The sequence below is a fragment of the Heloderma suspectum genome, chromosome 4 (genome assembly GCF_057233095.1).
Source record: "Heloderma suspectum isolate Gila_16-S chromosome 4, 16-S_ref, whole genome shotgun sequence".
NCBI classification, from domain to species: Eukaryota; Metazoa; Chordata; class Lepidosauria; order Squamata; family Helodermatidae; genus Heloderma; species Heloderma suspectum.
This window is the reverse complement of record NC_139461.1, coordinates 92778737-92798654: the sequence shown is the minus strand read 5'-3', so window position 1 is coordinate 92798654 and position 19918 is coordinate 92778737. Positions and strand designations below refer to the sequence as shown.

The window sequence follows — 19918 nt, the reverse complement described above, 5'->3', positions numbered from 1 at the left end:
TCCTAAAAGATGATGCTGTTAAAGTGCTGCATTCAATATGCCAACAAATCTGGAACACTCAACAATGGCCACAAGACTGGAAAAGGTCAGTTTACATTCCAATTCCAAAGAAGGGCAACGCCAAAGAGTGTTCAAACTACCGCACCATTGCGCTCATTTCACATGCCAGCAAGGTGATGCTCAAAATCCTACAAGCTAGGCTTCAGCAGTATGCGAACCGAGAACTACCGGAAGTACAAGCTGGGTTTCGAAGAGGCAGAGGAACTAGAGATCAAATCGCCAACATTCGCTGCATCATGGAGAAAGCAAGAGAATTCCAGAAAAATGTCTATTTCTGCTTCATTGACTACGCTAAAGCCTTTGATTGTGTGGATCACAACAAACTCTGGCAAATTCTGAAAGTGATGGGAGTACCAGACCACCTTACCTGTCTCCTGAGAAACCTGTACGAGGGTCAAGAAGCAACAGTAAGAACCAGACATGGAACAACCGATTGGTTCAAAATTGGGAAAGGAGTACGACAAGGCTGCATATTGTCACCCTGCTTATTTAACTTATATGCAGAGTACATCATGAGAAATGCTGGGTTGGATGAATCGGAGGTCGGAATTAAGATTGCCGGGAGAATTATCAACAACCTCCGATATGCAGACGATACCACCCTAATGGCAGAAAGCGAAGAGGATCTCAAGAGCCTCTTGTGGAGGGTGAAAGAGGAGAGTGCAAAAGCTGGTTTGAAACTCAACATTAAAAAAACTAAGATCATGGCATCTGGCCCCATCACTTCCTGGCATATAGAAGGGGAAGAAATGGAAGCAGTGACAGATTTTACTTTCTTGGGCTCCAAGATCACCGCAGACGGTGACTGTAGCCATGAAATTAAAAGACGCTTGCTCCTTGGGAGGAAAGCTATGGCCAACCTAGACAGCATAGTAAGAAGCAGAGACATCACCTTGCCGACAAAGGTCCGTCTAATCAAAGCTATGGTTTTCCCAGTAGTAATGTATGGCTGTGAGAGCTGGACTATAAGGAAGGCTGAGCGCCGAAGAATTGATGCTTTCGAACTGTGGTGCTGGAGAAGACTCTTACGAGTCCCCTGGACTGCAAGGAGGTCAAATCAGTCCATCCTAAAGGAAATCAACCCTGAGTGCTCATTGGAAGGACAGATAATGAAGCTGAAGCTCCAATATTTTGGCCACCTAATGCGAAGAGAAAACTCCCTGGAAAAGACCCTGATGCTGGGAAAGACTGAAGGCAAAAGGAGAAGGGGACGGCAGAGGATGAGATGGCTAGATAGCATCACGGATGCAATGAATATGAACTTGAGCACACTCCGGGAGAGAGCGCAGGACAGGAAGGCCTGGCGTGCTATGGTCCATGGGGTCACGAAGAGTCGGACACGACTGAACGACTGAACAACAACAAAGGTGAGATTAATTCAAATAAAGAACGGATGGGATGCAAAGAACCATACAGCTAGTAATACTGTGGTTGCTGGTCAGTCGTTAAGTCGTGTCCCCATGGACATGACCCCATGGACCTTCATGACCCCATGGACCATAGCACACCAGGCCTTCCTGTCCTCCGCTCTCTCCCGGAGTGTGCTCAAGTTCATATTCATTGCATCCGTGATGCTATCTAGCCATCTCATCCTCTGCTGTCCCCTTCTCCCTTTGCCTTCAATCTTTTCCAGCATCAAGGTCTTTTCCAGGGAGTTTTCTCTTCGCATTAGGTGGCCAAAATATTTGAGCTTCAGCTTCAGTATCTGTCCTTCCAATGAGCAGTCAGGCTTGATTTCCTTTAGGATGGACTGATTTGACCTCCTTGCAGTCCAGTGGACTTGTAAGAGTCTTCTCCAGCACCACAGTTCAAAAGCATCAATTCTTCGGCGCTCAGCCTTCGTTATAGTCCAGTTCTCACAGCCATACGTTGCTACTGGGAAAACCATAGCTTTGATTATACGAATCTTTGTCAGCAAGGTGATGTCTCTGCTTCTTACTATGCTGTCTAGGTGTGCCATAGCTTTCCTCCCAAGGAGCAAGCGTCTTTAAATTTCATGGCTACAGTCACCATCTGCAGTGATCTTGGAGCCCAAGAAAGTAAAATCTGTCACTGCTTCCATTTCTTCCCCTTCTATATGCCAGGAAGTGATGGGGCCAGATGCCATGATCTTAGTTTTTTTAATGTTGCATTTCAAACCAGCTTTTGCACTCTCCACTTTCACCCTCAACAAGAGGCTCTTTAGATCCTCTTCGCTTTCTGCCATTAGGGTGGTATCGTCTGCGTATCTGAGGTTGTTCATAATTCTCCCAGTGATCTTAATTCCGACCTGTGATTCATCCAACCCGGCATTTCTCATGATGTACTCTGCATATAAATTAAATAAGCAGGGCGACAATATACAGCCTTGTCATACTCCTTTCCCAATTTGGAACCAAACAGTTGTTCCATGTCTGGTTCTTACTGTTGCTTCTTGACCCTCATACAGGTTTCTCAGGAGACACGTAAGGTGGTCTGGTACTCCCATCTCGTTCAGAATTTGCCACAGTTTCTTGTGATCCACACAATCAAAGGCTATAGCGTAGTCAATGAAGCAGAAATAGACGTTTTTCTGGAATTCTCTTGCTTTCTCCATGATCCAGCGAATGTTGGCGATTTGATCTCTAGTTCCTCTGCCTCTTCAAATCCCTGCTTGTACTTCCCGTAGTTCTCGGTTCACATGCTGCTGAAGCCTAGCTTGTAGGATTTTGAGCATAACCTTGCTGCCATGTGAAATGAGCGCAATAGTACAGTAGTTTGAACACTCTTTGGCATTGCCCTTCTTTGGAATTGGAATGTAAACTGACCTTTTCCAGTCTTGTGGCCACTGTTGAGTGTTCCAAATTTGTTGGCATATTGAATGCAGCACTTTAACAGCATCATCTTTTAGGATTTTAAATAGCTCAGCTGGAATACTGTCATCTCCACTAGCTTTGTTGTTACTAATGCTTCCTAAGGCCCACTTGACTTCATTCTCTAGGATGTCCGGCTCAAGTTCAGTGACTGCACTAACATGGCTATCAGGGACATTCAGATCTTTCCTGTATAGTTCTTCTGTGTATTCTTTCCACCTCTTCTTAATCTCATCTGCTTCTGTTAGGTCCCTGCCTTCTTTGTCCTTTATCATGCCCGTCTTTGCACAAAACGTTCCCTTGATATCTCTGATTTTCTTGAAAAGATCTCTAGTCTTTCCCATTCTATTGTTTTCCTCGATTTCTTTGCATTGTTCATTTAAGAAGACCTTCTTGTCTCTCCTTGCTATTCTCTGGAACTCTGCATTCAGTTGGGTATATCTTCCCCTTTCTCCCTTGCTTTTCGCTTCCCTTCTTTCCTCAGCTACTTGTAAAGCCTCATCAGACTGCCACTTTGCTTTCTTGCATTTCTTTTTCTTTGGGATGGATTGAGTTGCTGCCTCCTGAACAATGTTATGGACCTCCGTCCATAGTTCCTCAGGCACTCTGTCTATCAGGTCTAATCCCTGAAATCTGTTTGTCACCTCCACTGTATATTCATAAGGGATATGATTTAGGTCATACCTGAATGGTTTATTGGTTTTCCCTACGTTCTTCAATTTAAGCCGAAATTTTGCAATAAGAAGCTCATGATCTGAGCCACAGTCAGCCCCAGGTCTTGTTTTTACTGACTGTATAGAGCTTCTCCATCTTTGGCTGCAAAGGACATAATCAATCTGATTTCGATATTGACCATCTGGTGATGTCCATGTGTAGAGTTGCCTCTTGTGCTGTTGGAAAAGAGTGTTTGCTATGATCAGCGTGTTCTCTTGGCAAAACTCTATTAGCCTTTGTCCTGCTTCATTTTGTACACCAAGGCCATGCCCGCATGTTATCCCGGTGATTTCTTGACTTCCTACTTTAGCATTCCAATCCCCTATGATGAAGAGGACATCTTTTTTTGGTGTTAGTTCTAGAAGGTGTTGTAGGTCTTCATAGAACCCATCAACCTCAGCTTCTTTGGCCTCAGTGGTTGGGGCATAGACTTGAATTACTGTGATGTTGAATGGTTTGCTTTGGATTCGTACTGAGATCATTCTATTGTTTTTGAGATTGTACCCCAGTACTGCTTTTCTCACCCTTTTGTTGACTATGAGTGCTACTCCTTCTCTTCTAAGGGATTCTTGCCCACAGTAGTAGATATAATGGTCACCTGAATTAAATTCGCCCATGTCTGTCCATTTTAGTTCGCTGATTCCCAAGATGTCGATGTTCAATCTTGCCATCTCATGTTTGACCACCTCCAGCTTACCTTGATTCATTGATCTGACATTCCTAGTTCCTAAACAATATTGTTCTTTACAGCATCAGACTTTCTTTTCACCACCAGACACATCCACAGCTGAGTGTCCTTTCGGCTTTGGCCCAGCCGCTTTACTCTTCTGGCGCTACTTGGAAATTCGTTCTGCTCTTCCCCAGTAGTATACTGGACACCTTCCGACCTGAGGGGCTCATCTTCCGGTGTCATATCTTTTAGCCTTGTGATACGTTCCATGGGGTTTTCTTGGCAAGAATACTGGAGTGGGTTGCCATTTCCTTCTCCAACAGAACACATTTTGTCAGAACTCTCCACCATGAGCTGTCCGTCTTGGGTGGCCCTGCACAGCATAGCTTATGGCTTCACTGAGTTACACAAGCCCCTTCGCCACAACAAGGCAGTGATCCACGAAGGGGAATACTGTGGTAGTCAAGGCTATATCTGAACACTCAGGCCAGAACTAGATGATATGGAACATATACAAATGCCATTGAGAGCAATAGTCCTGCGTAGATCCCCAATGATTCCTGATTTCTACTGTACTAATACAAAATGTGTCATGTGACATTTTGTGAATTTTCTGTGACTCCAAAGTAATTTGCAACACAATGACATTAATCACATGCTTTGTAATAGTATATATTACTAAGGAAGAAAGGAGGTGGATGTATGGGGTTGTTGCCTTCATAGGTATCCACACATGCTGTTTATGATGTCGTTCTAGCCTCAGCTGTTTCTAGGTAATATATTTTCTAAGAGGCCTGATGCCAAAGACATAAGCAAATCTTTACCTGTGTGTAAAAGGCTCTGTATAAAAACTGGTGTATTACATTTTCTACTGAATGTGTTGCATCAGTGCATTGACTGTCTATTACCACATGGGTAGGAAAAAGTTATAATCTTGCTTTAGGCCACCTATTCAGGAAGATGCACTTTTTTTCACCATATTGTTACCACCACCAGATGTAAATGTAAATGATCATCTAGCAAACATATGAGATTTCACCAAAGACCCAAGTGAGTGATTTATTACTATGGAAACAAAACATGACATGTTTTATAGGAGATGGAGAACATGTTTTTTCTAGTATTGCAGAGAGACATTTATTTGACAAAGCTGCACAGTATGTGTAACATGCAAAGAAGATATACTTTGGACATCAGTAGTTGTGGAAGAATGTCACTGCAGATTAAACTCTAGGTATAATATATGTACATGGGAGAACTTGTACATGACTCAGAATGTGTGTGCTGATACACCTTTGCTCCCTCTGGAGAACACGTATGGGGGAGGAATGCACCTGAAACCATGTTTTTTTTAATTAGCTGAAATTTCTGGCTCAGACAGGACATAAAAATAATAGTGTTTAAATTTAGCAGTATCAGAATAAAAATAGTTTTTTGAAAAGTAAAACAAATTTAAAAAATCAAAATCTAGGATGCTACTTTTGTTTATACAGAAGCTCAAAATGCCTATTCTTGGCTGATTTCCAGTTCTCTCTGTCTAATGAAAGCTAGAAAAATTTACTGCAACTTTTTCTTGATGCTGCATTTTTAAATCTGCATTTTATAACATCTAGGTATATCTGCCTATTTCTCCAGCTTGCACAATTCATATGAATTGAAAGGACAGTTTGGCAGTGCTTTAAAATATAGACTTATAAATTGTAGCAACCAAATGAATCCCACTATAGCCTGAAGCAGACCACAGACTGCAAATCAAAGGATATGCTCCCTTCACCTCCCTTCTCCAGTCTGCGCTACAGTTTGAACCAGGTACTGTGACGTTCCGACTTATTATCTAAGCACAAGTGGGACAACAAACCCAGGTGCTCTTGTAATGCCCGCCTCAATATGAGGCAAGCAATACAACCAGTCCCTATTTCCCATCATCACTGCCTCTCATCCATACACACTCTATAGGATCCATCCCACCATTTTGCTGTTCTGGCAGTCAATAATGGGAGGTTCTCCTTCTTTTCCCACTCCTCTCTCTAATGACTGGCACACTGTGATGGTTGTGTGCCAGATATATGGCATGCTGGGAAACCTACCTTACCCAATACTCCTTGGAGCAACAGTAAGGATAACTGTAGAGAAGGGAAGGGGCTGGGAAGGGATGAAAGGCAGGTAAGCAGGTGAGGAAGTATTGGGTAGGCATCAGACTAGAAGGTCCAAACATCATCCCTCACTTTTGTGGGTCAAGAAAGGCTGGGCTGAAAGGTTTGGTCCAGCTCTAAATCAGACCCTGTTATAGTACTAGTGATATCACCAGGAATGCAATGGGGTCCCAAACAGGCTTGGAATTCGGTTTGAAAGAAGTGAGCTATTTTCCAGAAAACAGTTCAGTATAATTGTGGGCCTGACTGGGGGAGTTCACCCATCACTAATTCAAGCTCTAGTTGAGAGGGGAACAATGGCGACCTTCAGTGCAGAAATAACACTAAACCACGGTTACAGCAAACAAGAAATGGGAGCTGGGAACATTCATGCCATAGAGAGGGAATAAGTATTACGCACTTGTGAGGCTGGCTCCCAATCTGCATATCACAATTTTCAGAGACCAACGTCTCTGCTTCTACCTGGCCTCAGAAGTAACTTTTGCACTTTGGACTTGGGCTGTCTTCAGTTCAATGAAGACTGTCCCTTCAATGTTCCAAGCATAAGTTCCATGGCCTTTAACAATAGATATGATATCCCATTGTCACATTTCCCTACATTATGAAATAATTAACCCCTTTTCTGTCCATAGTAGACAATGTTAGGCTAGTGTATTTATTTTAAAAAGAACACTGCTCAATTTAAATTCAACAATCCTTACAGCAATGCCACTCTGTTTCAGCCTCAGCCAGCCAATAAAAAAATGCACCTGTTACCATGGAGAGCTTCACTTTATGCAGATTTTTCCTTCTCACAGATTATGAAATATACATAGACAAGAGCTGGGCATATATGGAGAACATTACAGATATTATCTGGTAGCAGATTTTACAGGAAAAATACGAACTGTAGATTTCTTTCCAAACCTAGTGTTGCTACAATTTCTGCTATCATTCCTCACAACACTAATAAAGCCAGCTACAATGCAAAGGATGATGAAAAAGTAAGGAGAAAAACGTTAAGAGCTTATGCTATCTTGTCAACATGATTCCATCGGAATTACAAAGTGTGCAGTGGGGCTGCCCAGTCAGCCATTTGGTCTCATTGGAAACTTGCCCTTTAGCCACTTTTATAGAAATAGATTCTGACAGGGTGAATAGTTGCTGGAGCAAACATATTTTATTACAGGTCAGTCATGAGGTTAACTGAGGGAATACAAATGTAAGTTATAGCACAGGGTGTCAGTGAGAAACATACAACTCCTTATATCACCTGTTCTTTGCTTACAACAGGCCTGCTTAACTTGCACATCTATTAACTGCAGAATCCGATATATGACTATGTAGAAGTAAGCCCTATTGAGTTCAATGGGGCTTGCTCCCAGTTAAGTAGGTACAGGATTGCAGCCTAAATATCCAGGGCTTTATTTATGCTAGTACTCACCAGGGCCCTGGAACCTGTTTCAGTGCTAGGGAATCAAAACCAGAGCATAAGATATCTTATTTATTTTATTTATTATTTATTATTGTATTTATATCCCGCCTTTTTTCCTCTTGCAAGGAACCCAAGGTGGCTTACATTATCCTCCTCCTCTCCATTTTATCCTCACAACAACAACCCTGTGAGGTAGGTTGGGCTGAGAGTGTGTGACTGGCCCAAAGTCACCCAGTGAGCTTCCATGGCCGAGTAGGGACTAGAACCCGGATCTCCCAGCTACCAGCCCAACACTCTTGCCACTACACCACGCTGGCTCTCTTAACAAAAATAGACCCCCCCACTAGAATGCCTTTGAGCATGTACAGAGTACATTCCCTTTAGCCAACTCTAAAACTTCAGAGATCATCAGGGGAAAGGGCTCTCAGGCATTTATAAGTTTCAGCACTCTCATTTTAAAACAATGTGCTGAAAAATAAAATCTTCTTAGGGTGCAATCCTATGGCCAGCTAGACAGAGTCTAGCTGGCCATAGGATTTTTTAGTTTCTGGGAACCGAGCTTGGTTCCCAGAAATCTGTCTCTCTGCTTCCATCTCTCAGAAGAGCAGCGCAGAGCGGAGCAGCTGAAAAGGGAGTGCTCCCGGGGGCAGGGAGGGGACCACAGAAGTGCTGTTACAACGCTTCCCATGTGCTGTCCCGCCTCCCCCCAGCCCTGCTCTGAAGCTCCCTGGTTAGACAGCCAAAATAGGCTGTCTAACTGCAAATGCAGGGCAGCTGGAGCATGGACGAGACGATCCCCTCCATGCTTCACCCTCCCTGCATTGGATAGTCAGCCACCTCCAAGTTCAGAGGCAGCTGACTATCCCCATAGGATTGCATCCTGAGCCTAGTCCTTTCCTTAGTGGCTCCTTCAGTTTTCATTACATCAAAAGCAACCCTTATGTCAGGAGTGGAGAACAAAAGGCTAGTGCATTCCATGCAGCCTTCCGATGTAGCACACAAGGCACGTTCGCATTGCCTGAAGGCCCTGATAAAGATTTCTTTTGTTTAAAATAAATAAATATGTAGCTCTTGTGATTGGGATGGTAAGTCTGTTATCCTTGTCAGATGAATGTCAAAAAAGCTCACAAATCAAATAATAATAGTTAGGCAACCTGGTGCCCTCCAGGTGTTTTTTACTACCATCCCATCATTCTTCACCACTGGTCATGCTGGCTGGGGCTGATGGGAGTTGTAGTCCAAAATACCTGGAGGGCATCAGGTTGCCTACCCTACCCCTGGAATAGCTCATCTGCTTTCTCTACTGTTCTATTCAACATGATTGTGATTTTAAAAAAAATATTATTGTATATACCATAACATACAATTCACCATGTCACACACAAAAAAGACTATAACTAAACATAAAGAGATTATAAACTAATACGTGACACTAAAAACATAATATTCATAATAATATGAATTGTTATGAATAGCAAAGGTATACACCTTTTTAACAAGGAGAAAGGGTTATCCTTAATGCCAACTTGTTTTGAATTCCATTCCACTTTTAGGCCACGACCATGGTTTTGCAGATTTTTTTTATTGTCCTTCCTTTACATGGATATAAAATGTAATTTTATTCATAATAGTGAGGTTCCATCCTTTTAGAAAACACTCTATTTTCCAATAGTTCACTCTCTTTTCCAACACTTTATCTGAATATTTATTGTGACTTGTTATGATTGTGAACTGGACCAGTTGCTAATATTAAAGTTCTTACTTGTCTGAACTGCCTGGATATTTCACCTGATGGAACAAGCCAAAATTACCATAAAATACCACTTCACTTTGAAATAACGCATCAGGCTTATGGTCACAGCAATACTTCCCTAGCATTTCATGTGCTGGCTAGGGATGGGAGAACCTGTCAGTTTCGCTTTTTCCTGAATTTGATTTTTTTAAATTGCAAGTTCTTGAATATGAAGAACATGTTTCTTGAACATGAAGAACTTTGTGGATTTTGGTAAATTCTTATCAAAAATGAACTGAAATTAAGCTCTCGCCCATTTGCACCAGCCAAATTCAATAGATAGGACTATTCCCAGTATGGAGAGGTCTATGATGTGCCTGCCTTCCACAGAGCTGTTAAAGATGCGGAGCTTGTCAGAAAAAAGAAGTGGCAACCCTAATTCAGCACCACAAGCATGGTTGAATACACAGGGATTCAAACCCAGACTTTTAAGAGCTAAGCACTCTGAAAAGCCCGTGGCCTGGATGGACAAATCTGTCAGTTTTGGTTTCTTCTACATTCAATTTTTAAAAATCTCAAATTCTTTTTGTCCCTAATATTGAGAACTTTGGTAAATTTTTATCAAAACCTAACTGAAATAAAATTCTCATCCACCCCTACTTCTTGCAAAGGAGGAATACAGCATGTGCACCATCTGTGGCCTGGAATCTACCACAAGCTTGCACGTTTTGTGTCAACTACGAACATAATAAATATGCAAACTACTAATTACTCACAACAGATTTCTAAAGTGGACTTGCGTCATCCCTTTATTACTTTCAGTCCATACTTTCCAACATAATACAGTACAGACATGGTGTAATATATGAACAAATTAAAGCTCAGCAGAAAGACAGCAACTACTTATGTCTACAGGTATTGGACAAAATGTTGCTTTGAAATAAAACTCTCCGGGAAAGGGAGATCCCCTTCCTATTTAATCCCTTTAGATCATTACCTAACAGCTGGAAAGAGAAAAATGAAAAGAAATCAAATGTAATTTAATGTGTGGTAATATATAGCTCTGCTGAGAATACTGACTTTCCCTGAAGCAGGCTTTTCCATTGAAAATTTCCTTGTTCTCTTGGAATTAATGCACTCAGCTAAAGTTAGTGGGAGAGAAAATGCCTGTTGGGAGTCAACCATAAAGGTACCACACCTTCTCAATTTGTTGCAAGGCTGCCTGGTGCACTAAAGGAAGTGGCCTTAGAAAAAGACGAAGTGATTCAGAAGACTATGATCGGAAATCTTCATGACTTGCCAATTTTCACTTCACTAATACTACCTCAAAATGTGTTCTTTAAAAAACAATGAATAAAAACAACACATTGTCTTGTGGCACCTTAGAGACTAACAAACCTGTTCGGCTAAGAAATGTACTGTGGCTCTTGTCAGTCTTTAATTTCTTCACTTTTAAGGGGATACAAAACTTTTTCTTGTTTTTGATACAATGTGCTTGTTCTTCTTTTCTGAATAAGTAAGGCAGGCCTAGGTCTGTACAACTGGTGATCCACCAAACAGAAGAGCATAACTTGGAAATCTTGAAAGCAAAAATTATTCTTCATTTCACAGAATCTTCACCGTCACTGTCCATGTTCCAGACCAGTGCATATCTGGTTTTACAAAAAGGTTTTCACATTCCCTTCTACTTTTTAAGTAGGAGGGAGTATGAAAGTAGGATGGAGCTTCCTACTTGGGAAGCTTCAAAACCAGTTTGCAATGTATGGGTAGCATTAGGAAGGGGTCTGTGTGTGCATGCACACATGTGCATCTATTAGGACGAAAGAATAACACCTTGCTGGGCACATGGAAATGCTTTCATACACCTATCAGAGTTCACTCCATGTGTAAAATATTGACTCCTAGGGAGAATTCAGTCTAAAATAACTAATATAAATTTTTCAATATCTTGTTAATGCAGCCCTGGCATTAAGTTTCTTAAATAAGTCTGTGTTTTGATTAATCTCACAATTATTGCCTTCCTAATGCAGCAAATGCCTTTTACAATATTGGAGAAAGGTCCTTACCCGTGCTTTTTGTTCCATCTCCATCATCAATCTTTCATGTTGCTCAGCTATCGCCAGTGTTGCAGAATGGACCTTCTGATAGATCATCTCGCCTTCCCTTGTCTGAAAGGTGAACAGCCCTTCTCCCGTATCACACATCCTAGGAAAAGATTTTTTTAAAGATGGATTTTTGTTTTACAACAAAATAAAAGAAAATGCCTAGCTGGTTCTTCCAGTTATGCATATTGCTATTGGAATCACCATGGCAGCTGGTGTAGGATATTATTATTTTGCAAAAGGATAAATTAATTCCTAGTGGCATAAGCAAAAGCAATCTTGACCTTAAGGCTGCTTTAATAAGACACACTTAAATAATTGCATTTTCGGTATGTTCACAGTGATGCCATACACATAGGCATGTTCAAACATTAACAATTTTACAGTTTTAGAAATACTGTCCCTGGCATTTCTAGTGTGCTTTTAAAGAAACTAAGCTGTTAAGAAGAGAATGTAGGTACTATGTCTTTGGTGACTGGTAGTCAATAATATGAATTGGCTAGGGATGTACGAAAGTCACTTACCTTTCGCAGGGGTGATTCGCGGTGGGGGGGGGAGGCGCTCCACACCTCCCCCTGAAATCCTAACCCGGCCAGCTCCGCTCTGCAGCAACTCCGCAGAGTTGCCGGCCGGGTGCATTCGCAGGCGTCTGGAGCCTGAGGAGGCAAATGGCGGCAGCTATGGCGGCCGCTATGCCATTTGCGCCTGTTTTTTTTACCGTGATAGGCTACGTGAATATTTACGTAGCCTATCACGGCAAAAAAACCAGGAACGCAAATGGCGGCGGCTATGGCAGCCGCCATTTGCGTTCCCCTTTTTTGCCGTGATAGGCTACGTAAATACTTACGTAGTCCTATCATGGCCTCCGCTGGGATGCAAATGATGTCCCTGCGTTAGCCGTGATAGGCTATGTAAGTATTTACGTAGCCTATTACGGCCTAAATGGGGAAGTGAATGGTGGCCGCAGGCCACCATTCGCAAAGCAGCGCAAACGGCACCTAAGTGCCCCGTTTCACACGCCTTTCGCGGGGTGGTGGGGCAGGGGGCTTCGTTCCACCACAGATTTCAGGGGGCCGAATGCACTGGCATTCGGCCTCACTGAGATCCATGGCGGAATTCTCTGACATCCCTAGAATTGGCTCTCAAGAGCAGGAACACAACGTGTGCCTATCAGATCATCTGAACTGAATAGCCCTGTTTAAAGAACCCCTTTCACATGTGAAAAGGTCTTCATGTGAATACTGGAAAGTGGGTCTGTGCTTCTGCCCCAGCCCCTGAGGCTTTACAGCTTCCTCTGCCCCTGGTGTCCATGTCTTAGGTGTAGAAGTCTACAAGGGAAAAGACCACATGCACAGATCTATGTCTGTAGGGTTCTTCAGAGCTACCAGGTTCCAGCTCCCAAAGAAGCCTCTGCATGTAGACTTTCCTCCTACAGACAACCACATCCTAACCCATGGGCAGTGGGGATGGGGGAAACAATGAGACTTCAGGGGCAGTGGTGTGGCCTTGCTCCCTGGTAAATGCATGAAGGGCATTAAGTACTTCAGCCGATCCGTTCACTACACCCCCCCATATAAACCTATAACAGGGTAGTTAGCGCATGTACTGCAGCCTTAAGTCATCACGACTGTCCTGACACCTGAAGCTAGCAAGCATTTGCTAAAGGACAATTAAAAGAAGGAGGGCCAAACTAAATGAGATACCATTAAGATGATTAGCAATTGCATTCATGATTGTTTTAAGTAAGCAGCAAGCACAGAGGCCCTGATCCAGATCGGGGGGGGGGGGGCTGGGCTTTAATGCTTTGTCCCCCATTAGAGTCCCAGTCAAATTGCTCCCCCCTGCCTATTTGTATTGGAAGGAAAGCTTCCATTTGCATCAGTGGTGCAAATGGCTTACATGAGTCAACCCCCGCCCCGCCCCGCCCCAGTGCCTGCTATTAACTGAAAAAAATTATTCAAACAATTGATAATTCTGTGAATGGCATTATATCTAGCCCTCAGCTAGGGTAGCCAGGGTTTCACCACAAACAGGGATTTCCTTGTGTTGCAGGAACCATCATAAGAACTACCCCTGTTCTTGCTGTCGATTTTTCCACCGTTGTTATTCCAACTTTTAGAATAATCTAACCTGTTCTAGACAAATTAACTATTTTCGCTAACTTACCTGTAAACATTTTTACCTATGGTTTTACATTCTAGATCTAGGTGGGTAACCTTTTTGGCCTTGGGGGCTGCATGCAATGCCAGGATCACTGGCAGGAAAGACAGAGTTTAACCTCACCCTCCTCCTACCAATCTTGGTGCAGATCACTGTTTCCCCAGTGCTAATAGCAGCAACTGATAATCTGTGATTTGGTTTTTGCTCATTTTTTAAATCTAATTTTTTAAAAATACTCTCCCTCCCCTCCACATAATTATATTGATTTCCATTAATAGCTCAAATATTATATAATATTGTTATTTGCTGGTACATAACTCAAAATGTGGGAAATGCATGGGTTATGGCCAGGAAGATAATTATTTTAACTTCCTGTCCAATACATTTTATTACAAAAGTGAAGAAAGAATGTGTCTATTTTCTGCATTTAGAAATAAATAATTAAATAAGGAGAATCATGCAGGACTGTAAAGAATAACAAGCTTGTTTGTGGAATGTGGTTTCACAAGCTAGACTAGAGTCTACTTCTCAAATGTGATTTTTCAAGCGAAATCAATGAAACGCTCTGCCCATGGGGTTTGGAAAAAGTATACTTGTGGCGCTATTTCTTATTCAAGGTTTATGTTGAAACCAGATTTTTGGAATGTAGGATCTTCCAAGGTTTATGTTGAAACCAGATTTTTGGCATGTTAGATCTTCCATTTAGGGCCACCAGAATGGCCCAAAATGTTTTACTGAAAAATTGAGAAAAGGTATCTGTAAAAAGGACGAAGAATTCTGTTGTCTGAAGACTGTTAAGAGTAAGCTCCATTGACTTCTGTAGACTTCCTTCTAAGCAAGCATGCATAAGATGATGTAAAATGTGCTGAGCATTTGCTTAACAAAGACTCTCCTGCCCACTGTACTGCAGCCTTTGCATTTATAATAACAAGCTTTATTATTTATTTTTAAATTTTATTTTATAAATGTATATACCACTTAACAAAAGAATGTACCAAAGCAGTCTGCAATGCAAAAAAGTCTTATTCAAAATACTTCTTCTATCCTTCAGAAGTTTTAAACTGCTAGTCTGAGCCAAGAACTCTGCCAAATAAAGGGAGAGAAATATCCAGCCTGGCCCTGCATGTTTCTGTTCTTCAGTCATTTTAAAAAGTTTTATTGTTTTTGATATTTTGCCTCTCACAATTCAGGCCAGCAGTTTGAAACATCAACACTGGAAGTCTACCTTAAGTTAGACTTCCTTAAGTCTAACTTGTGACTGGAGAGACATGCACACCTTAAAAAAAAAAAAAAAAGGGGGGGGGGAGGCATCAAGTTCAGCCCGAAGGCCCTTGTCCCCTCCCTTTTGCTCTTTGCATGGAATCCCTGTTAGTTCACTTTACCAAAGATTAGATTCATAGATTCATAGAATAGTAGGGTTGGAAGGGGCCTACAAGGCCATCGAGTCCAACCCCCTGCTCAATGCAATAATTATATTAAAAGATAATTGGCCCCATCTCCTCAAATGTCTGTCTCCATACCTTCAGCATCATTAGAAATCCAGGATGTTCATGTACTCTTTAATTACTTTCCAGTAGTGTGGAAACTCTCTAAAGGTAAAAGGAAATGGATCTTACAGGCCTTCATGATAGCCAGGAAGATGATCCTTCAAGGCTGTATAGAAAAATCCACTCTATCCATAATACACTGGACAGAAAGTCTCATAACTGGCAACTTATGAAAAAACATATTATCACCAACATCCCTGTCCTGACAAACACATGGACTTTTGGCCCATATATTTAGACTTAGAAACTAGACGGAGCAAAACACAGGTGGACATATGATTGTTTGGGGGTTGTTTTGTTCTTGTTTGTTTTTAAATTACTACTTATGTTTGTGTTGCTGCTGTCTTATTGTATTATGCTGCTTTTGTTTTGTTTTTGAATTGAAGAAAAAGAAAATAGTAGAAAAGAATTTGTGCTAATCATTCCAACAAACTTCAAAGATGCCCTGAGCCTCATGTAATAGATTCATTCACTTGAATCAGAGAAGAGGGAAGAGACACTTGCAAGAGTAAGGAGAAACAGTGGTGACTGCTGAGGACTTGTGGATTTCTGTCTGGAAGTCAGAAGGTTCAGGTTGCTTTGCTCTGTCCTATAGATTTGTGTGAGCAGATCTTTTGACTACAAAAAGCTCACTAGTGTTAGCATGGATAAGCATGGGCAAACTCTGTGGCCACGGTCCATCAGGAAACATCTCCTGCATATGCTCCATGGAAATTAACTTCAAAAGTCCAAAAGTACATTTATGCTCTTGTGCAGGTCCCATTTATTTCCACGGACTTCTGCTGGAAAACTTTAAGCCCTGTTATGTCATCCACCACCCAATGTGGAAAGAGTTCTGCTTGGAACTTTCCCACCTACATTGTTGTGGAAACACAATTACACTGGTGCTATACTGCTCCAATGACAGGAAAAAGCCAGAGGTATATGAGGAAAAATAAAATAAAATGCAGTGCACTGAGGCTGTACTGGTAGGGTGGGATAGTCAATAAAGAAAAGGTTAAAGAATGTAAAAGTTCACGATAAAAGCTAGTAAAGGTTAACAAATAAAGATAAGACTGAAGCCAGCAGAAGTTGGGCAGGAAATACAATTAATCAAAGTAGCACATTGTGACAGCAGTCAAGCCCTAAAGGTGAAAAAAAAGGTCACAGAAGAACTAGAGAAGCCCCGTAAATCAGCAATGACACAGAATAAAGATTAACAACATGAAGAACATAGACTAAGTAAAGGGCAACAGAAAGAACACACAGATAAAGGAGTTCAACGTTTGGTCTGCTCTAGAAGGTTTGATATAGTTAGCCTCGACTGACTCCCAGTTTTATTAAAATCAAGGAGTATTCCACAGGGATTAAAAGTTTTACTGCTTCACAATGAATTTCTATCCACATGATGCATATTTGAAATTACCACAAAAATATTTTAAAAAATCTAACTTGGAAGCAGGACTCGAGTCACTATTTTTTATTGTTCCCCCACTTTTTGGTGGTTCCATAATCCATTATTCTGTGGGCTTCAGTTTATAAGTCCATAGTTGTATAGGTGCTTTGAGGTCCATCAGGTTGATGCCAAAATTGGAGAGATGAAACCACCCTGTTGGAAGTTGGTTCAACGTTTAACTTATTGGTGCAACACTACATGACTGGGGATACTGGAACTAAACACACACATTCCTGTTTAGGTGATAACCACATGGGTAAACTAAGGCAAACCCAACTGGCCTGGCCTAGAACAATCCTCGCTAAGCTTGATTACTTGTAATACAAATGCTGTGGGCTAATTGCACTGTACAGCTGGCTTCACAATAGGAAGGTTCTTCTGTCTTGTTTATTTTTATCTGCTTGTTACCACTGTTTCTATGGCAAAAAGTAAATGCTGCTCTCAGGTAACAGTCCAACTTCTAGAGTCTTCTCTTCTTTTTTGTAAGATCATCAGGAGACCAATTTTTACTCCAAGCACAGCATGACCTGGGGGACCAGGCTGCATTCCACAAAGCTGTGCAGTGACTTGGGAAGACACAGTCTCCTTCCGTCCTGCCAAAAGTGGCACTCCACACCAAATACAGCCAGAGCAAATAAGGCATGGCAGCTTCAACGGCAGCTTCTTTGGCCAGTGGAAGCTCAGGCTGACAATGGAACTTGCCATTGTCATCACCACCACTGGTGAGAAGTGCATTCAGAACCTGATATCCAGACTCAGCACCTATGTTGGAGGATGGACACAGGAAGGACCTGGCACATGTGGAGGAGGAGGAGAGGAGGAAGGGAAAAGACTGGAGCCATCCAATAAGTTTTCTTGTACTAGACAAGATCAAGAGTTCCATGACTAAAGTGGGTTCTATCCAACTAATAAACTCTATAAGAAATACACACGAAGTAGTTTGTTTTTTATAATAATGAAGATTTCCCCACCCCCCACCCCCGGCTTGAATGTAGACTAAGCAATTTCTTATTCTCTCTCCTAATTTGTGCTAATAGTGTTTCTGGAAATTCATTATTTTCCTTCATGGCTGCCCTGTTTCTCCTCTCAAATAGCCTTCACCTCAGTTAGCGTACTGAAGCATGTAGATCACAGGGCTGCAACAGCAAAAATGGTATCCCATTACTTTAATAGAGTATTTTCCATTCTCTTTAATGGATGCAAAGTATACTTTTATACTGTATTGTTTTACTATATTTTTAATCCTAACTATAGTTAGCATACACTGTCCTTGTAAGATAGTGGTGTATTATGGAACTGCAGGTTTTGCAGTGAAACCTGCTTCATACTTTGGCCAGTGCAAGGAGCAAGTTTATTCTTTGTCTAAAAGAAACTTATTTTATCAGGAACATATGCTCCTGATAGAGAGCTCCATAACTATTCCAAAATACCTATGGGCCTCCTGTATAAAAGGGTCAGCTGACAGAGTTCAATGGAAAGTGTGCCCAGAGGAATGTGTAAACAGAGCTGAATGTGTGAAAGTTCCATCTGTACATTGCTCCAGCTCTGTCCATGCAAGTCACTATGAAAGAACATTGTACTAAAACAAGTTTCTTAAATTTTAGAGGAAATAAGGTCTGCTTAAAGATCCAATCCTATGCAGTCTTCCACTGGAAGTTAGTAGAACTTATCTCAGAGTAAACATGCATATGATTGGTCTGCATGTCCTATTTATTTCAAGGTGCCTTAGCAAAATGTGCTTGCTTCTCCCTGATTTCCACCCTGAAGAAGGAAAAGGAGAATTCTTTACTTCCACAAGATAAATGAATCCACCAGTAAAATCTTATTTTCATGTTATTTATGAATTGGAAAACACAAGAGACTCATTCTGGAGATGGGCTGAGTATGAAAACTGAAGAATAGTCATTCAAATAAGTTTTCATTAGACAGCTGATAGTCAGTTTGAATGGACATTTCTCAAACTGGTTTTCAGAAGGCTAAGCTTTAAACCCACTTTTGTATACACTGGTAAGCTGAAAACCATGTCAGTTTAGCAGGTTTCTTGAACTCCCATCAGAAAAGTCAACTGAATACAGAAAGAAAAACAGCTTCAGTAAGGAGATGAAACCAAGCATATAAAATAATATTAAGATGAAGACATATGAGCTAGTCAAAGTTTTTGTGGGTTTAGCATGTGTGTGTTCTTTATTTGTATGATGGTTACACTTCAGACACACACATACCCTTCCCCCACTCAGTCTCTCTCTTAACTTACACTTATACAGACTCTCTCTCTCTCTCACACACACACCCCTCCCTTTCCCCCAACATATACACACACTCCCCACTTTCCTTCCACAGGCGTGTGTGTGTGTGTGTGGGGGGGCACAGAATCTTCATCAGGATCTTACTCTTCCCCCTTCCTTAGGGAAACTTTAGCCTGCTAAACTCTGTGGTTTCCCTGTCAAGGAAAACATTACTGAGAGAGAAAGCACACAGTCTGAAGGGCAAGAGTATCTTGTGACATTCTAGGCCACCAGAACTTCATGGTTAAGGATGGCAAAAGTTGCTCTAGCCTTCCATACTCTGTGACTTCTTTCTCAATGTTATTCTTGACAGAGATGATAGGGTTTGGTGGGCTAGAGCAGCAAAAGCATCCATTTTAAGCCTCCGAAGAAAAAAACGGTACAGCAGGAGAGGAGTGGAGAGGGACTGCTAGGGTACCTGCGGGCCTCAGGGGAGATGCCCCAAGGGCTGCATGTGACCCGTCTACTAATTGGCCATCTGGCCCTCTGCCTTCCCAGTGTAGAATGTAAAGATGCCCCAGAGATTTTCCTCCCTTTAGCAACAGAACTGCAAAGGCTGAGGAGGTCACTGGCCAGCCATTTCAGAAATTTCAGGCCATTTCAGCAACTTGTCTGGTGTTGCTGGAGGCGTTCCTTGAGATAGGCTGGGCTGGAACCACATAGGGTTTTAAAGGTCAAAACCAACACCTTGAATTTGGCCCGGAAAACAAGTGGTAGCCAGTAGAACTCCTTCAGCAACTTCAAATGGGAAAGACAGCCCAGCTCAGAAGAAGCGTACTACTATCAGGGACTCTAAAATGAGCACAGGCGGTTCT

At 41.8% G+C, this 19918-nt stretch overlaps 1 protein-coding gene across 1 annotated transcript in view; it reads right to left on the bottom strand.

Moving 5' to 3' along the window:
• The window catches only part of DOK6 (docking protein 6), a 391405-nt gene that overhangs the window by 76682 nt on the left and 294805 nt on the right, over nt 1–19918 (bottom strand). The window contains exon 6 of the mRNA XM_084849962.1: nt 11641–11779. Within this exon, the coding sequence (XP_084706088.1) occupies nt 11641–11779 (139 nt within the window). The remainder of the gene's footprint in view (nt 1–11640; nt 11780–19918) is intronic.